This window comes from Fulmarus glacialis, unplaced genomic scaffold (genome assembly GCF_000690835.1).
Source record: "Fulmarus glacialis isolate BGI_N327 unplaced genomic scaffold, ASM69083v1 scaffold40879, whole genome shotgun sequence".
Taxonomy (NCBI): domain Eukaryota; kingdom Metazoa; phylum Chordata; class Aves; order Procellariiformes; family Procellariidae; genus Fulmarus; species Fulmarus glacialis.
In genome coordinates, this window is record NW_009233320.1 from 1 (window position 1) to 17,264 (window position 17,264).

The 17,264-nt window shown below is 38.1% G+C and overlaps 1 protein-coding gene across 1 annotated transcript; it reads right to left on the reverse strand.

The window, feature by feature from the left end:
• Window positions 1-2,845: 2,845 nt before the first annotated feature.
• RIPK2 (receptor-interacting serine-threonine kinase 2) lies at window positions 2,846-16,728 on the reverse strand (the record flags this gene model as incomplete). Its single annotated transcript, XM_009585288.1, has 8 exons — window positions 2,846-3,537; window positions 4,756-4,935; window positions 8,411-8,516; window positions 9,134-9,223; window positions 9,537-9,622; window positions 12,803-12,964; window positions 13,317-13,366; window positions 16,571-16,728. Coding segments are annotated over 8 exons (1,158 nt in total), but the record flags the coding sequence as incomplete, so codon positions are not given.
• Between the last annotated feature and the right edge of the window lie 536 nt (window positions 16,729-17,264).

The following is a 17,264-nucleotide window of genomic DNA, read 5'->3' on the forward strand; positions in this document are numbered from 1 at the left end:
TCTCACAGAAGCCACACCTGTAGCCCCATCCTGCTACCAAAACCTTGCACACAGCCTCCACCTCCGTTTCTCCATGCCTACCCCAAAGCTTTCTCCTTAGCCCCACTTCTGTATCCCTCAAGTCCTGAGTGTGGCTGCCCCCTCCTCCATTCCACTCTTGAGGAAATCTGTGAGTGCTTAACATGTCGGAGAGGGTGGGTTTATGGATCCTACTCCCTCACGGAGGGAGGCTCACGGTCCAAGGAAAGAAGAGGTAGATAGGACCGAGTTCTTCTAAAAAGAGGCCTCAGGGTTTCCTTGGGGTGCTGGGCTTTGGCTAGAACAACACTCATGGCCTTACAGATGCGTCTGTATTCAGGACTGGGGGTAGAAAATTACGTTTCCTGCAGCTGTGCCACCTCTGGATGATGGCAGATAAAGAGGGGCAGCCTACAGTGTTTGCAGCAGCATGACAGCACCATTCCTGAATGTGACTCTAGAGACCAGATTTATCATTATCATTATTATTATTATTATTATTATTAACTGACCCCAAGCTAGTTCCCTACTGTCAGGCAAGAGTCAGCAGAGAGACTTCAGAAAGCAGCAGGACGCTATTTTCCCTCAGCCAGGTGTCCCACCAGTGGGTCCTCATCTTTTATGTCCAACATTTCCTCTCCACTATGAAGAGACTGGAGGGTGGGCAACTACCACAGTTGCCTTGGCGGCACCTGGAAGGGCTCTGGATTCTGTCCCATCTCTTCCCCCGGGCTCCTCCACCCATCCACATGACCTCTGGGGAACAGCAGCTCATGGGGCGCTGGCAGAAAAGCTGCAGCAGGCACACTGGCAGGCTGCAGAACATGTCAGAGGCAAGTGAGTGCAAAGGTGCAGCAGCAGCACCGGGAAGGATCAACAGCACAAATCACAAATTTGGAACGGAGCCTGCCAGCCTGTACAGGCATCATCATGTACTGTGCACAGCACGTAGAGCTGGGAAGCACAGCATCTGTGCTGTACTCAAGCTCTGTTTGCTCTAAGGCAGAAGTTGCTTTCAGTGAATTGGGAAGTAGGAAGAAGGTGCAGATCCCCAGACATGAGACATCAGATGCCACCTGGCAGGCCAATGACCACCCTCAGCCTTTTTTTTTTTTTTTTTTTTTCCTTCCCCCCCGCCCCACATAGCAGGACTGCCTTTACTTTCTTACACCTAATTGAAAATAATAAATTACAAAGTTTGCAACTCATGCAGACCCTACTACAAGAACAACGTACCAGCTGGTAAAAGGATACCCCTAAAGAAGCCTCTGTTCTTCTAGTTACTAAAGCCACAATTCAGGAAAGCTCTTAATACATGATGAATTTTGGACACACATCTAAGAAATGCAATTTTCCTACCTTGCATGACACAAATCTTTCTTTAGGCACTAGTAATAATAAACAAATGTGGCTTAAAATGTGACGTGCAGTGAAACACACGGTTCTGGCACCAAACTCCCACTGGCAAGGCTGGCAGCTTTCCTCAGAGCCTGTTCCTGCTAGACATCTTCACATCTGCTCTACAAAACCCACAACCATTCATTGCACCATTGCCCTGGTCTCAGCTATCTAGTTTGAATTTTACAGCCTTCACAAAGAAGCAGGATAAAATTCAAATTCCCAGTTTATGCCAAAAACTTTCTTTAAAATAATTAAAAAAGCCCCTTTTCTATGCAATAAATTATACATCGTATACTTGTGATTCAGTTCACAAAATAAGGTAAGACAGACATTGAAAAAATTAAGATGTTGGCAACTAGTAATGCCCACACTGAAGCTTGAGTCATTGAAATGGAGCAGATCTCACATCTCCATTGGTTTCCAAACAGCTATCACTTAGGATTTCTCATTTATCTGTTCCTTTTTATATAGCAGTTTAAGTAGATTTCAGCTTTCTTGTACCAGAAATTTGGATTTTCCCAAATTTTAGATAGCGTTAGCAGAATTTGTAATTATTTATTAGTGCCTGTGAAAATCATTTGCCTGTGCTGTTTTCTGACAAATTAAAACCAGTAATTTCTTTACTGGGTTTGAAGCCACCTACGTAAAATCACTAAGGCTTTCTGAAATGAGCTAAAAAAAAAAATACCACGTACCTTTTACTCTCAGATGGCCCCATTTGTGCCTCAACCTGTTAGCACCATCCTTCAGACAAAAAAGGATGGTGGAGATGTTGTTCAGAGAAGGTTAAGGCACGTCATGGCAGGAGAAACCGATGCGCATCACTTCCAACCTGGCAGGGCAGTGCATGCTTGATCTTTGTACAGACCCAAACTCATCATGTAAATACTAAAAATGAAATTGAATTAGAAGCTTGATCCAGCAACATGACATGAGAAGTATTTATGGCAGATGACAAAGGTAAGGGAAGCATTAACTAAGGAAACGTAAAAGAGGCATTAACTGAGGGTTCCCTTCTATAAGCTGTATGTGGATCTCATCATATTACAATTTCAAGAGGAATTTAAGTGGGTGTAACCAAATGGGTGTAAAAGGCTATAGCTGCACTTTTTCTAATGCATCAGTTCTTAGCAGAACAAAGATGATTAGCACAATGTCCTCCTTGCCCCTGGGCTCCTTTTTGGACAGACATTCTTCTTATGCAGTGGTCTGAAGCACTTGCCCTGGCAACAAAATGGGAAAACCAAAACAAAACGTAATAAAAATCCTGTAAAAACGCAATGTAAACTTCCTCCCACCTACTGCTCTTCTCAGGTATCTCGGGAGGAATAACCAGTATGGCTGAAAGAAGAAAATTTATTATAAATACAGCATACAAGCCCCGAAATAGAGCACCTAGATTTTTTTCTCCCTCTATGGGAAACACCAGATGGAGGGAGAAAACCAATACGCCAAGTTGAGATGGGTTTTCTCAATCCTGTGAGGTGAAAAGAAAGGATATGTATAAACAGAAAATATGTAAAACAGGGAACATTTAATGTTTTTTCTTGTCATGTATAAACAAAATACTTGTATGAATTGAGTCAGTAAGTGTCAAGTGTTTGGCTTTATGACTGCACTCCAACTGATTAATTTGTAACTCACCAAACGCAGTCTAGATGAACTCAGTGTCATTTCTGAGACTCTACAAAGGCACAGTAAAGACAAAGCAGTACATATATAAAACTACTATATAGAAACAAGAATCATGTTGTAAGAAATATTCACATGGCTTCATACAGAAAGAATAAATTTAAACATGCAGTTTTAGAGAATTAGATACAATGTCTGGATAAGGTCGAAGTCCTAGCTGTTTGTTATCTTTCAACTTTTGTATTATAATTCTGGCAAATTCCTCTCCTTGGCTATCTGAGGTATCAAGAAGTTGTCGGACTTTTGATGTCCTTGTAGGTTTGGTGCTTATAAGTTCATAGTCTTCTTTCATAAGCAAAAATCTTGATAGAAGAGCATCCAGTGACTGATTTAAACATGCTTCAGTCATCTGATCAATAATTTCTTCTCTTTTACTTTGGATCCATTGATGAGCTACATTCTGTTGTATGGTTTCCAAGACAAAATCTGAGACTGGAGAGGATTAAAAAAAAAAAAAAAATTAGTATTGTAACTGTCTGACAATAAATAGTGCTCTAGAACAAAGAACAAGCTGAGAAAGAGCTGTTTAAAACTTGGTTTTGGTCAGAAATACACTAGACTACTAAACACACTTTTAACATTTCATTATTTTATTCCACATTTAAAAGGCACCGATTTGTCAGATTTGGTGGTTAGAGTATTTATTTTATCTGAATCGTGGAATAATTTAGGTTGGAAGGAACCCTCAGGGAGGTCATCTGGTCTAATGGCCTGCTCAGAGCTGGGACCAACTTCAGGGATAACTCAGGTTGCCCAGGGCCTTGTCCAGCTGAATTCTGAGCATCTCCAAGTGATGGGATTCTACAGCCTCTGTGGGCAACTTGTTCCAGGTTCAACCTGACCCGGTACTAAAAAGAGAGAGGTGGTAACTTCACTTTTCAGTGGGATTTCTATTGAAATTTACTGAAAACATCCCTGTAGTTTCCTGTGTATTTTCCTCAAGCTGAGGATTTGCACAGTGAAAAGGTCCCAATTCTCATATTTCCAGAAGAGGGATGAAACGGCAGATATCTATAAAGTTGCATGTTATTGTGTGGCCCACAAAAAAAAAATCTCTATGAATAATTCATCATGCATTAAAGTTTCTTTTTGTTATCATTTTTGTGGAAGCACACTTTTAACAGTTACTTGATGTTTAGGAATATCATACAGTGACAGACATCATACTCAGCTAACACAGAAGACCATTAAAGGTGAGAAGTTGACACAGCTGCTGCTTCTCTTTGCCCCGCCATTACTAGGAGGAAGATTGATAAGCCTAAAAAGTGAGAAGTGACAGGCAACAAGATGAGTTAAGCTTGAGCTAACTTTTAGTCCTGTTCTGCTGGATTGCAGCACTGCTACAGCAGTAGGAGAAAGGAGAAATAATATGAGCAAAGGGTATGGGATAAAGATGACCCAAATTAAAAGGAGAGAAAAAAGCTAGGAGCTACAGGTACATGTACTAGGTCACATTTTACATTGGTTTTACTTACTTTGTAATATAAGGCTACAAGGACAGAATGACTTGCATTCTTAATTTGTAGAATGTTTTGTTTTCATTTTACAAGTGAACAACAGTTCCAGTTTCCATTTCATACACACATATATTTGATATTAGGACACTTATTGTGGGTCTTGGAATTAAATCAGTGTTTGCTGTACCTGAAGGAATTGGTGATGACCGCAGCATACATGATGCAGAATTTGAGGCATCTGAAATACTCTGGTCAGATGAGGGAAAATAGCTGTATGGATGCACAAGAAGTTTGGCGCTCTGAGTTACAGAGATATTTTCATCTGTGCTCTGACTGCTGTGAGAGTGTAGATCCCCAGAATTTCCATCTTAAAAAAATAAAAGCCGGAAAAAAAGAAAGAGTGAGCTGTATTACTTCTATGCTCAAATAAAATACAGCCATCAGAGACTATTTAGAGCAATTTCATAAAACAAGTCATAAACAACCTAAATTCACTTCAAATACAACACATTATTCCTTACACTCAGGTTCTGAGTAATTTTACTTCCCTTATCTTTTACCGGGGCTTGACCATGGGTTTGGGGGTCTTGTTTTATTTTAAAAGAACATTGAGAGAATAAATCCAGTAGATGTGAACTTTAGAAAAGCTCTGTTTGACACAAAATTTTTGTAGGGGCTGGAAGAACAAAATAACTCCTTCAAGTGTTTGGAGAGGTAGCTAGGAGTCAGCATGAAAGCCGACTAATTTATTTTGATAAAGTTTGGCAGCGTAACAATGGTGGAAAGATTGAAAGAAAGATTCAGGTGGAGGGAAAGAACAGGAAGACCAACGATGACATTCAGTGGGAAGCCAATGGAAGCTTTTGGTAGTCTGTCAAAACAGCATATGACTTCAAGAAAGCTTCATGTAAACATTTGCAAAGAAAGGGAAAAAAAGGGGTTTTATCAGGTGGAAAGCTTAATAGTTTCTATTTTTAGGATTATTTATGGCAGAAAAAGATGATTGATATGAAACCAGCAGTAGGAATGACTCAAAGAAGAGATGATAAATAGCTGATGAGAAACCAATTACAGGGCATATGCCTAATTCTGTGTACAGTTTTCATTACAGACTTGAAAAAGAGCTTCAGAGATGTTAACTAAGAACCAGAGATGCAGATGTAAGAATTCAGATGAACATCTAAGGACACAGTAAGAACAGGTAGCCCCCTGGACAGCTCAGGATTTATAGATATCCATCCAATGAGGGTATTTGAAGGTGTATTCCTAGATCAGAGTGGTGACCTGTGGAAGAATATGGCTATAAGTACAAGGAGCAGGAATAGGAAAATGTGAAAGAAATGACACTCTCATTATTTAAAAAATGGTGGACTAGAACTCATAGTAACTAGCATTGCATTTCATTAAAGAGAGAGAAAGTAAGCTGGACAGAGCTACGTAGTGTGAAGCAGCAGATATTATCTACTGCACGAATAAGAAAGAATTGGGAGACTACCAGTGTGAGTAAAAGATCATTTTAGAAAAGGATTTTAAACAGCTCTGCTGGGATATATTGTTACAGATCCCTAGGCATACACAGATCTTTGATAACATTAGAGACAAAACTACTGGGATTGTACTAGTATGAGAGAATGACCTTGATCAGTGACCATAGCATAAAAAATGGAAACATGCTAATGAAATTTGCAGATGTTACTCAGAAAGAACGGGTTGATCCAAGTTACTCAGAAAGAACCTAGTTGACCTAGAAGACTGGAGTAACAGAAGTGGAAATTCAGTAGCAAGAATATGAGATCTAGACTTTCTGCTTCAAGCTGGGACTAATGATTTGGAATTGAGATGAGGGGAAAAAAAAAACAAAACAACCTAGGTAGACTATTCTGTAATGACAGATCTTGTGAGAAAAGGAAAAATAAAATTCTAGGGTATATTAAGTAAAGATTTTTTTTCAGACAGAAAACATTTGCCACACCTCTTTCACAATACTAAGTACAGATGTCTGTTAGCCTTCGTTCAATGACTTAAGTTAATACATGCACAAGGAGGACTAGTAGCATAGCAGGAGAATGAAGAAGCTTATTTTACAAATGGACTTCAAAAGAGCATATCCTGTTTGTCTAGCAAAACAAAGTGTATTAAAGGATTACTTTCTATATCAGAAATAAAATGGGAAAAGAGCCATTTAAGTTTAAAGCAATGCCCAAGAATAAGTGTGTGTATAAGCTGGTTAGGGAAGAAAAATTAAAGAGGCTGAAAGTTAGAAGATAATTTCTAACTCTGAAGGAGAAAGTTTCTGAAAAAGCTTTCTAATTGTACTGGTGGAAAAAACTACTCAACTAAAATCTATAGTCATTAACTTCTGCCTTGGTGCCATGCCAAAGTCATCTCTTGCCAACAGCTACCTGGGAACAGATTTTCACCTGAAACAATTGCATCTAATTTTGGCACACTAAGAAGAATGTCAGTCTTGCTTTCCATTATAAAACTACCTGATGCAGACAGTGGCAAAGTAATAACAAACACTTCTGCTGTAGCACGGTTTTGTAGACACCATTTTCACAGGCTTTACAGTATCTATACATACATGCAACAAAGTCGAAGCAGTGACTCTGTAAAGCACCACCAACTGATCAGTCAGATTAATAGTACCACCACAATCTCATCAATGACCTCCACAGGCAGATATGACAATTTTTAACAGGAACTAGAAGCAAGAAGGACTGACATTGATCATTATCTTATCTGATTACACTTACAGTCCATGCTCATATTCAATCTAATATTCCATTTTCTAAAACTCATCACAATATTCCTATTAAGCTTGGAAACCACAAGTTATTCTTCATCTTATAAGATTTTTATGCTGTGTGTGTAGATAAATGCTTGGGTTGAGGTACAGCCAAACTACACTACATTTGCTTTTTGCCATTTTCCCCAGTAACTCAAATTCCTTAAGCCTCCCGTAATTTATTTTCCCTGGAATTCCATCTAGTACATTAAGTACAAGCCCAGAATTGTGCATGTGTTCAAACAGGAGCTGGAAAAGAAACTGCCTGTGCCCTCCTACCTCTACCAGAATATCTCCAGTTTTGCAGCACCTCAGCACACTTTTTCATGCCCTACCTTATAGCAGTGAAGTCAATCGTCTTGTCTGCTTTCACACCACCTGCCCCTGCAAAGCCAAAGGATGCTCCATTCTTTGGAAATATATGTTTGCATTCTTTCAAGAGAAGAAACTCAAGTGCAGTTTTAGTTTCACAATGTATTGCTTTTCCACCTGGGTCCCATTGCATTTTTCTGGCTTCTGATGTCAGCAAAACCTCAAAATTGAGTTTTGTCTGGGAATTTTGCCAACTTTTATTCAGAAAAGGTGACAGCTACAAAAGGTCTGTGCAGATACTTTTGCAAGGCAATCTATTTATTAAAGCCATTTTATTTATTGAATCAAAAATGATCAAGAGGTTGGGCTGCACTAGAAGCTTTCAGTTTACTTAGCTTTAGGAGTGCCTCAAAACGTTTAGCCTTTTTATTTTTAGAAGTAGTTCACAAATGATTAACTAAACTGCCAAGACTCTGAAAGGACAAGTGAATGCTATCTCTGCACTCATGACTCTGAATAGGAAAACTGAAGCTGTGAGCTACGGAGATTTCTCAAGTGACAGGAATAGAAAACCAGAGCTAAAATACTCTAGTTTTTTACCCAGAGCACTAAGTTTACAAAACACATCTCTTTTCTGACAAGGAAATCCAACTATCTACTACGCAAATGCAATGTTACAGTGGGAGTGATGGCAAAGCGGTGATGGCAACTGAAATTTATATGAAGTCATTATTATATCTACCTGATGAGAGGATATTACACTTGGGAACAGACTTGAGTCTTGATATATCTGGAGAGATGCTCCGAAGAGGAAGTGCATCACATTGTATGGAGGCAGAACATGTTTCCTGAAACGATTCCAGTTGTATAATGAAAATGCACATTAAATAAATACAAAGTTGCAATGATTTAGAGAGTACTTTCCCATCACTGTCTTTCCCCTACTATCTAAATGCTCAATAGACAGCACAATTAAAATACAGTAAAACAGAAGAAATCTATGTAATCCTAATATTTGTGTTTTTCCAAAGCTGACAGCAATTTTGCATAGAAGTTTAATTATTAGGAAGAATCAAAAGAAGCAACATTAAGAATCAAAATGTAAAAGCAAATCCATAGGACCCTATATAAGCAAGCTCTGTAGAGGTGTAAGGGAGCAGAAGACAGTCTCTTACAAGTTGCAGACATTGTGTGCTGCATTCCTCCTTGAGGGACTGGCTTTCCCACACTTAGAGGATATACCGAACATGCCCTTCTTATTTCTGCTTACCCACTCCTTACTATCTTCACCTATATGGCTATGCATTTGTTACACGCCAGCTCAACTGATGCATTTTACGCCTTTCCTGACTGCCTAGGAAAGTAAACTGCAGAACAGTTACCCCTTACTAAGTTAACCCCCCTTTAAAGCTCTCAGGATCTTCAATGATGCCGACATACCAAATGCAATACGTAAAACATTTACCTCTTGGGGATTCAGAGGTATATTTAGAGATATCTGCTCCACATTTGCTTTCTTTTCACTCTTGTAAATACATCGTGATTCATATAGTGACTGGAAGAGACATATTTACCTGTATTAGATTTCTGATGTAAGACAGGATGACAGCTCTGTACAAACACATGCTTCAGCCAGATACAAGATTAGATAAATGACAAAGGAGATTACATTTCTTTTAGCAAGCAAAAGTTATAGAATCATAGAATAGTTTGGATTGGAAGGGATCTTTAAAGGTCATCTAGTCCAACCCCCCTGCCATGAGCAGGGACATCTTCAACTGGATCAGGTTGTTCAGAGCCCCGTCCAAACTGACCTTGAAGTTACCAACTTATTTGACCAACTCATGACTGTTACAAAAGCCACTTACCTTTGATCTCTTTAACAGAATTACTGCTTCCAGCATAGCTATTTCATCAAAAGTTCGCAGGACTGGCTCAAGGTCTATTAAGCATTCTAAACAAAGAAAGAGTACTTCGCTGAAGGATTTAAGGTGGAAATTAAGTTTTCATTTTTCTAAAGCTACTTTCTCACATTTACAAAAATATTTGTCTATTGATACGTACCAAACTGCTTACACTGCTAAGCAGAAGTTTCTTGCTTTCACCTGTTACAAATGCAACAGTTTCACATCACCAAAACAAACCCTGTCCTGATCTGGCCACCTCAGCACTCTGAGGTATTAAAAGAGATCCAGGACTGTGCCCGACCGCAAGTCTTGCATTCCTGGAATGGATAGATCGGTGGGTTTGCTATATTTCAAGATAGACCCAACAAGACTGGTTTGCTAAATGGGACCAAACAGCACAAGACCTCAGAGTGGGTCGCTGTCTTCCCACTCCAGCAGAGGTGTTAAAGATTTATATGAGAAAAAATAAACAAACAACCCCCCACCACAGCAAGATCCAGAATAGATGCTGTGCGGCAGGGCCAGAGAAGATGGTGATAGTCAAGGCACTGACCTATCATGATAGTGTCCTCATGCTCACCAAAGGCAGCAAGTCAGAGGAGCTAAAATCATCTGCTCACATAGGGAGACACACAACAATCCAATAAGCAAGTGATAACCTGTGCTATGCTCCCTGAGCTGAAAGGGATGCTGAAAGGTTTACAATGCTGAAAGGTTTACAAAACTAAGTATTTCAAATTTTGAGATGACTGTATTATAAAAATGTCTCTTTGAAACTGTGCTCAAGTACAACAAAACCTCAGGAAAGGATGATGGCATATCATAATTCTACTGCATTTCTATGGACTCCACCCATTCGGCAAAACCCATTTACCGTACTAGCAATCTGTCACACTGCATCCTTATTAACATATTTTTATTTTTTACTATAATTTTACCACAGTTGTCCCATATTGACTTTTTTCCACTAGCATCTTCAAGACATACATTCAATACTGGCATTCTTATTTTCTTGCATCAACTACAACAGAGTTCTACACTGAAATACTAGCATTGTTAATTTTTGTTGATTATAATGAAGTTGTAGGTACACACTCCAATTACATGCAGAAACATGGTGATAAGTAGTCTTTATCCCTTCTTTGTAAGGGGAACAGACAGGTTAACTGAGCTTCTCTACTTAAAGTTTATTTAACAAAAAGGGGCTTCGGGTGTTTTGGTTTTTTCCCGCCCTGTGCCACGGTAACTGCAAAATTTCCCAATCAGTGAGCTTTACTTCCCTTAATTTTGCAACAGTTTTGCAACTTCCTCTTTCTTTTTATGACAGTAAAGTAGGGGAAAAAGCAATGCATGTTTTCTTCAAAGACCGTCTTACTACAGACACGGCACTAATAACAGAACCCAAGTTAGCTCACACTTTAGTACATATCTCAGGTAATTATCCCTTCAGTGTGACCATAGACTTTGATTGCTATTTTGTTTTGGTTAACTGACACAGGAAAACAAGAATACAAAAGGAAATATCATGATGTGTCTACTCTTTTTGATTTAAAAAAAATATTATAAATAGATATAATTCCTTGCTTGGAAAAAAAAAAAATCCACAGTTTACAATCATACAAGCCAGACTCGTGCCAAAATAACCTGACATTTCAGAACGTTCTTAATGCAAAAATAAGAATGTCTCAAAGAAGGTCATGTAATTCATTTTGGACTGTAAACTGAACATGAAGACACTGTATGTGTTTGGATGTGTCCCCATTTTGTCCCCTGTCAAACTGATGCAAAAAAAAAGTTATGAACATTTCTTTTAAGCTATCTGAACAGCAACTTTCTAACACTTTCCAGCTCAAAGGAAGTATGCCTATAAAGGTTTTCAAAATAATAAACAAACTTCTGTTCACCAAAGCTACAAATGAAACATTAAGATTGCAGACCTCTCTACTCGTAACATTAAAAAAAAAAACCAAACAAAACAAACCCTAAAAACAAAACCCACCAGAACCAACTAAAAAACCCTAGTATGTCAGGTTTGAGTCATTGCACCCTCAACCTAAGTGAGAAACTTAAAATACAGAATTGTTTAAGCCAGAGTTCTTTGTACTGTTCTACATTTGAATACTTTCAGTAACTTTTTTATTCTACATTTTTGCCTCTCCAAGGTGATTCAGCTTTACCTACAGAATTATGAAAATGTTTTCTAAAGGTGTAGGGAGGAAGTTTTTAAAGCACACGCAAATTAAACAAGTACAGGGAGGCAGCTGCAGGAACCATTGTTAGCTTCACCACACTGACATATGTTACCACAGCAACACTCGCAAGAGCAAATTTCACAGTTGAAAACAAGTAATCACTTTCTGCCAATTTTGATAGAATTATCTTTACACAGTGGCCAAACAAGAGCCAAAAGTCAACACAAAATTAAGCATGTTAAGGAGAAATTGTTATGGGGGATAAATTTGGACTCAACATACACCAAGTATGTTGGTTAAGTGCGACAAACACAGGTTTGCAAAAATCAAAACAAAACTTTTCCAGTTCACACTATGCCACTCTGATCTACAAGCTCACACTTCAGTTTTATCCTCTAAATTCTGTAATCCACTGTAAAAAATGGCTGAAAGTATATATATTTGGTCTCGTGGACAAAAAGCTGAACAAAGGAAAGATGTAAAAAGAAAGTTAAGTGCGTGGGTTCAAACCAGTTCCTGCTCAATTTGGGAGGTAGAACAGTCAAAGATAAAATCTCAGTGAAAAAGATTTATACTGAGATGCAAACACAAGGTGAAGTCACTATAGCTTATCTGATCTGCAATGATTTGTTGGTGTGTTTGCCAGCTTGCTCATAAATCCCACAGAACTCATTATATACTCCACTTCCCCCCCCTTCTTAAAAAAAAAGTTCCTTTCAACAATAGAAAAAAACCCAAATGCAAGTATTTAAACAAAACGTGCTGCTTTTTACAGGTAAATTAGAGATGGCAAATGCAAGAGACTAACTAGCAACTTGGTTTTATCGCACACACGTAGTTCCATTCATAAAAGTTTGTTTACAGACACGGTGGAAGCAGACAAGCACCTTACCATACGCAACAAGACTGAGCGCATGTATCTCTTGACGTCTTTACCATTTCCCTTTTGCGACTATAACCTTGCTCTGTAAGTACCATGTTCAACAGAAATCTGGCAATTTAAAAATCTTTTCTCATTATGCAAGGTAAACTCACTTAAGAACGATGGTCTTTCATCTGGGTTTTGTGCCCATCCACTTCCTATCAATCCTATGATGAGCACTCGATGAGGAATGTCCATTGATAAACTTTCTTCACTTAAGTCTAGTCGCTGTCCTTGTGACACACTATACATTATCTGCAAGGGGTTTATAACTTCTGTCAAAATAGACATCGTGCATTCATTAGAAATATATGCAATAAAAATAGCTTGCTATAGGAAGAATAATTTAGTTCGCAGACATAGTATTTATAGTTCACCAAAATAAGGTTATGTTTCTTTTTTTACAAAAAAAATGTATTTTTAATTTATCGAACAACACTGTGATTTAAAAAAAAACAATACAGAAAAAGAGTTTAATTTGAAAAGTAACTCAAAGTGTTCTTCAACAATCTTACAAGTTGAATCATTAAAAAGTAAGCCCTAAAATGAAGTCCCCAGGTACCCAGGTCTCAGGTTTAGCCTTTATGTAAAGCTGGAAAAATAAATTAAAGGAAGACATGGCCTTACCTTCAAATGGCTGTTTCCTAGACATCACTTCCCACATAATAATTGCATAACTGTTTAAAGTATAAAAAGTATAGAAGTCGTTATTTTAGATTAGCAACACAATCAGCTCAGCTTTACATTTTATTAAAAACATTTGGCTAAAATGATCCCGCACGCACACATGGAACTGACCATAGCTAACTACAACGATGACCTGAATATATGAAAACTAGCAGGAATTTTAACAAGTGATTTCAACTAGAACTAGTTAATAATATTAAGTACAGAAAAGGTACATGGCATATAAACTCCTGTTCCAAATCTGTATTAGCTCTGCTCTACTAATACGTTGTGAATTACATACATGTAGTTTAAATCTCAGTATGCAAATTAAAGTGAGCCCCAAAGTCCCTAACTGTTCTGTCGTAACTGCAATACTGTGGCATCTCCCCAGTCCGGACTGACACTCTCTGACATTCCCATGGGAAGCGCGGTACTAGCAGGGAGGATGGCGTTCACCCACACCTCTATCCCAACACAAAGTCAGAGTCAGGTAAGATACGGACTTGCATCTGGCAAGTACACTCCAGCTTCTTCCCCAGACATATATACTTTCAACATATGCAATCTTCTCTACAGGGAGAGATGTCACTTTTACATGCAAGATTCACTTTACAAAAGAGACTCTCAGGAAGACCACCCTGAACTATAGCCAGCATACTGAATATACATCTGCTTACTCAAATGGGTGAAATTTTTTTCAATTCACATCAACATGAATGGGAAGTGGCTAAGTGAATACAAATCTGCTCCATCTTTAGTAGACTAGTCACTCTCTTCAATCATCAGGATATATTTAAAAAAAGGTAACTTTAAACAAGTTTGTAATTTAAATTGGATTAGATTATTTCATTTAAACAAAGCGTTGACAAAAAAATAATCAATGCAGTTAAAGCAAATAAAAGAAAATAAAATAACGTAAACCCCCCAAATCTGGTTTGCCTATTTAAGAATAGGAATTTGGTGTGAGGAATCAGTCTAGTAGTTCTACAGCTAAAATGAGAGAGCAAAAATATTTCACTGCTTAAGAACCTAATTTCCAATGTCAAACATATCCTTGTAAACTTACCTCTACTCCTTTATTTTTTCAGTAAATCAATTTAAAAATGGATTGAAAAGTTTTTAAAATGCTACTTCAAAAAAATTGAAATTCAATTTCCACTGAAGCAATAAAAATGAAACCATGCAAAGAATTATTTTTTTGCTAAAGAAGAATTACACTTATCAGAATAAATGTTTGCTCAACTACTCAAATAACTGTACACAAAGACAGTATTTTCTTACATCACTAAGAAGTACCAAGTTTTGCATACAGGTTACATTTAACTGCCTCTAAGCATTGTATCATCTAACAGCTACCGGTTAGAAAGAATCAAAAAAATTAAGTAAGAACGAAATAACTGATGCTTAAAATCAATCATATAAATTGAGCTTTCCTAACTACTTATTCCGTTCACATTTTAACGTTCATCAACAATAAAATTTATTTAAGTAACTTTTAATAAAAGCAGTCCTCCCTGTTAGAAAGCCTGCTTTTTATGCATTCCTGAGAAATTCATGCAGGCTGATTTTTTTGGCATGGCAAATTGTTCCTTTTGTAAAAGTTAATACTGCTTCTTGACTGTTGTTTAAAGGGTTTGTTTCTTTAAGAAAGATCCTTCCTCACAAATTAGCTTCAATATCTCAACAACATTCAGCTATATCTGCTGTGGTCAATTAATCAGACATCCAGCCTTTCATTCAGTTTGGAATCTCTCTACAATTAAAGATTATTTTCTCAGTTCTACAACACTGCAACGTACCACTTCCCGCTGATTCCCCCTTACACTATTCATGTTTTCCTTTCTTATTTCTGCTTCATAGCATCTCCTTCTGATCCTGAGCACAGATCTTCCTGTGTGACCTTTCTGGTGGTCATTTCCTTCACTGTCTCTCTACCTCATGTCTTCCTACCTTGAACTGCCATCCCCCTTTACAATGTTGTCTCAGTTTCTTTCCTCTCTTCTCAAATAATCTTTTTCTTTCCTAATTTCCAGTTTTCTAAGATCTACTGATCTTTTCTCCCTTATTTTCTCCCATTTGGTTGTTAGTCCTCTGCGCATATTTTTTTTTTCTTTCTAATATTTGTCTTCCTCATCTCCACTCGTTTATCAAGCCACCGGTTACACTTTCAAATCCTCTAAAATCAGAAGCCAGAGGGGATAACCTCACACTGCTACTTCTTTCCCCATAATATACCGTTATTCCTTTTCAATGTCTTCCTAGTCCAGATTTTCCCATCAAAGGGTGAGGAAATGCAGGTATGTTACCATCTCTGTTCTTTGGACAGGAATGTCAAGGAACTTCATGTGCCCCTTAAGGGTAAGAGATAATTAAGAGAAATGGTGGTCTCCCTGGAAGTCAGTAAGACCCTCTGAGACTGATTCACCTCTCACCAAAATACAACCCTGTCAAAGATAGCTGAAGGTAAAGGTGGTAGAGTGCAGCAGAGAGATGGTCTTTGTCACAGTGATATGCCTCTTCATGCCTCCTCAATCTCCATTTACACATGCAAATTCCCTCCACAATCGTTCAAGTAATCTTTGAGCTCTCCAAGCCTTTTCAGATTAGCTAATTGTAACTCTAATATCCTAAGAGCAATTGCCGTTTTGTTATATGGATGCCACTACTCTATTACTTCCTATTATATTACTTCTACTACTCAGAACTGACACAAATCTACCTGAACTTTCATAGAGTAAGTTATTCCTTAAGGAGATCTCTCTAAATACTTCTTCCAATCCCATTACCCTGTTTTTTCCTAACCCCTTTCAAAAAAATATGTTTTCTTCTTTCTCCTGAGTACATTCTGCAAATTATGTTAATCTGATGTGCATAAATTACAAGGTTATGTGCATTGAGATAATGGTGTGAACAGTTTTTCCCCTCCCTACATTGTCTCTATGTGTACACTCATTTATAGAAATCAGTTTCCTCTGTCTGTTTCTGTAGTTCTAGCTTAATTTCTGGAGCATTACACTTGTCACAGTGTTTCCTAAAGAAACAGGTGATCAAATCCAGCTACCACTCAATTCTGTTTTCCCCAATTCATTTTGCTTATACACTTACGACACTTCTGAAAGTAGTAAAATTGCTGAAAATATGTTAATGTCTAAGTTCAGTAAATCAAATTTGAATTCAGATTGCAAAGCCCACCTGAGAACAACATGAGTTACCTGTAGATATCGTGTTTTACACTTGCACGGGTTTTCTGACTGGGATTGTAATCTTCAGGTGGCATGTAGATAATTGTCCCTCCTTCTGGCAAAGAGGTTTCGCTTCGTGATTGCGACATGGATATTACACGCCATTTTGACATGCCAAAATCTGCAATCTGGAAAGGACAAATCAGTTGTTCTGAGAAGAAAAACTGGATTTATCTGCTGACTGTAGTTAGAAATTCCTGAAATATGCCTAAAAGAACGGGTCACTAAAAGTCCTTAATCTGACACACAAAAAGTATGTGGTTGTCCTAGCAACAGGAAACACCAGCTCCAGAAAGCATTCCCAGGTCATAGAATCATAGAATCATAGAATTGTTTAGATTGGAAAAGACTTTTAAGATCATCAAGTCCAACCGTTAACCTATCACTGCCAAGTCCATCACTAAACCATGTCCCTAAGTGCCTCATCTACATGTCTTTTAAATGGTGACTCCCTGGGCAGCCTGTTCCAATGCTTCACAACCCTTTCTGAGAAGAAATTTTTCCTAATACCCAATCTAAACCTCCCCTGGCACAACTTAAGGACATTTCCTCTTGTCCTATTGCTTGTTACTTGGGAGAAGAGACCAACCCCCACCTCGCTACAACCTCCTTTCAGGTAGTTGTAGAGATAAGGTCTCCTTTTCCCCAGGCTAAACAACCCCAG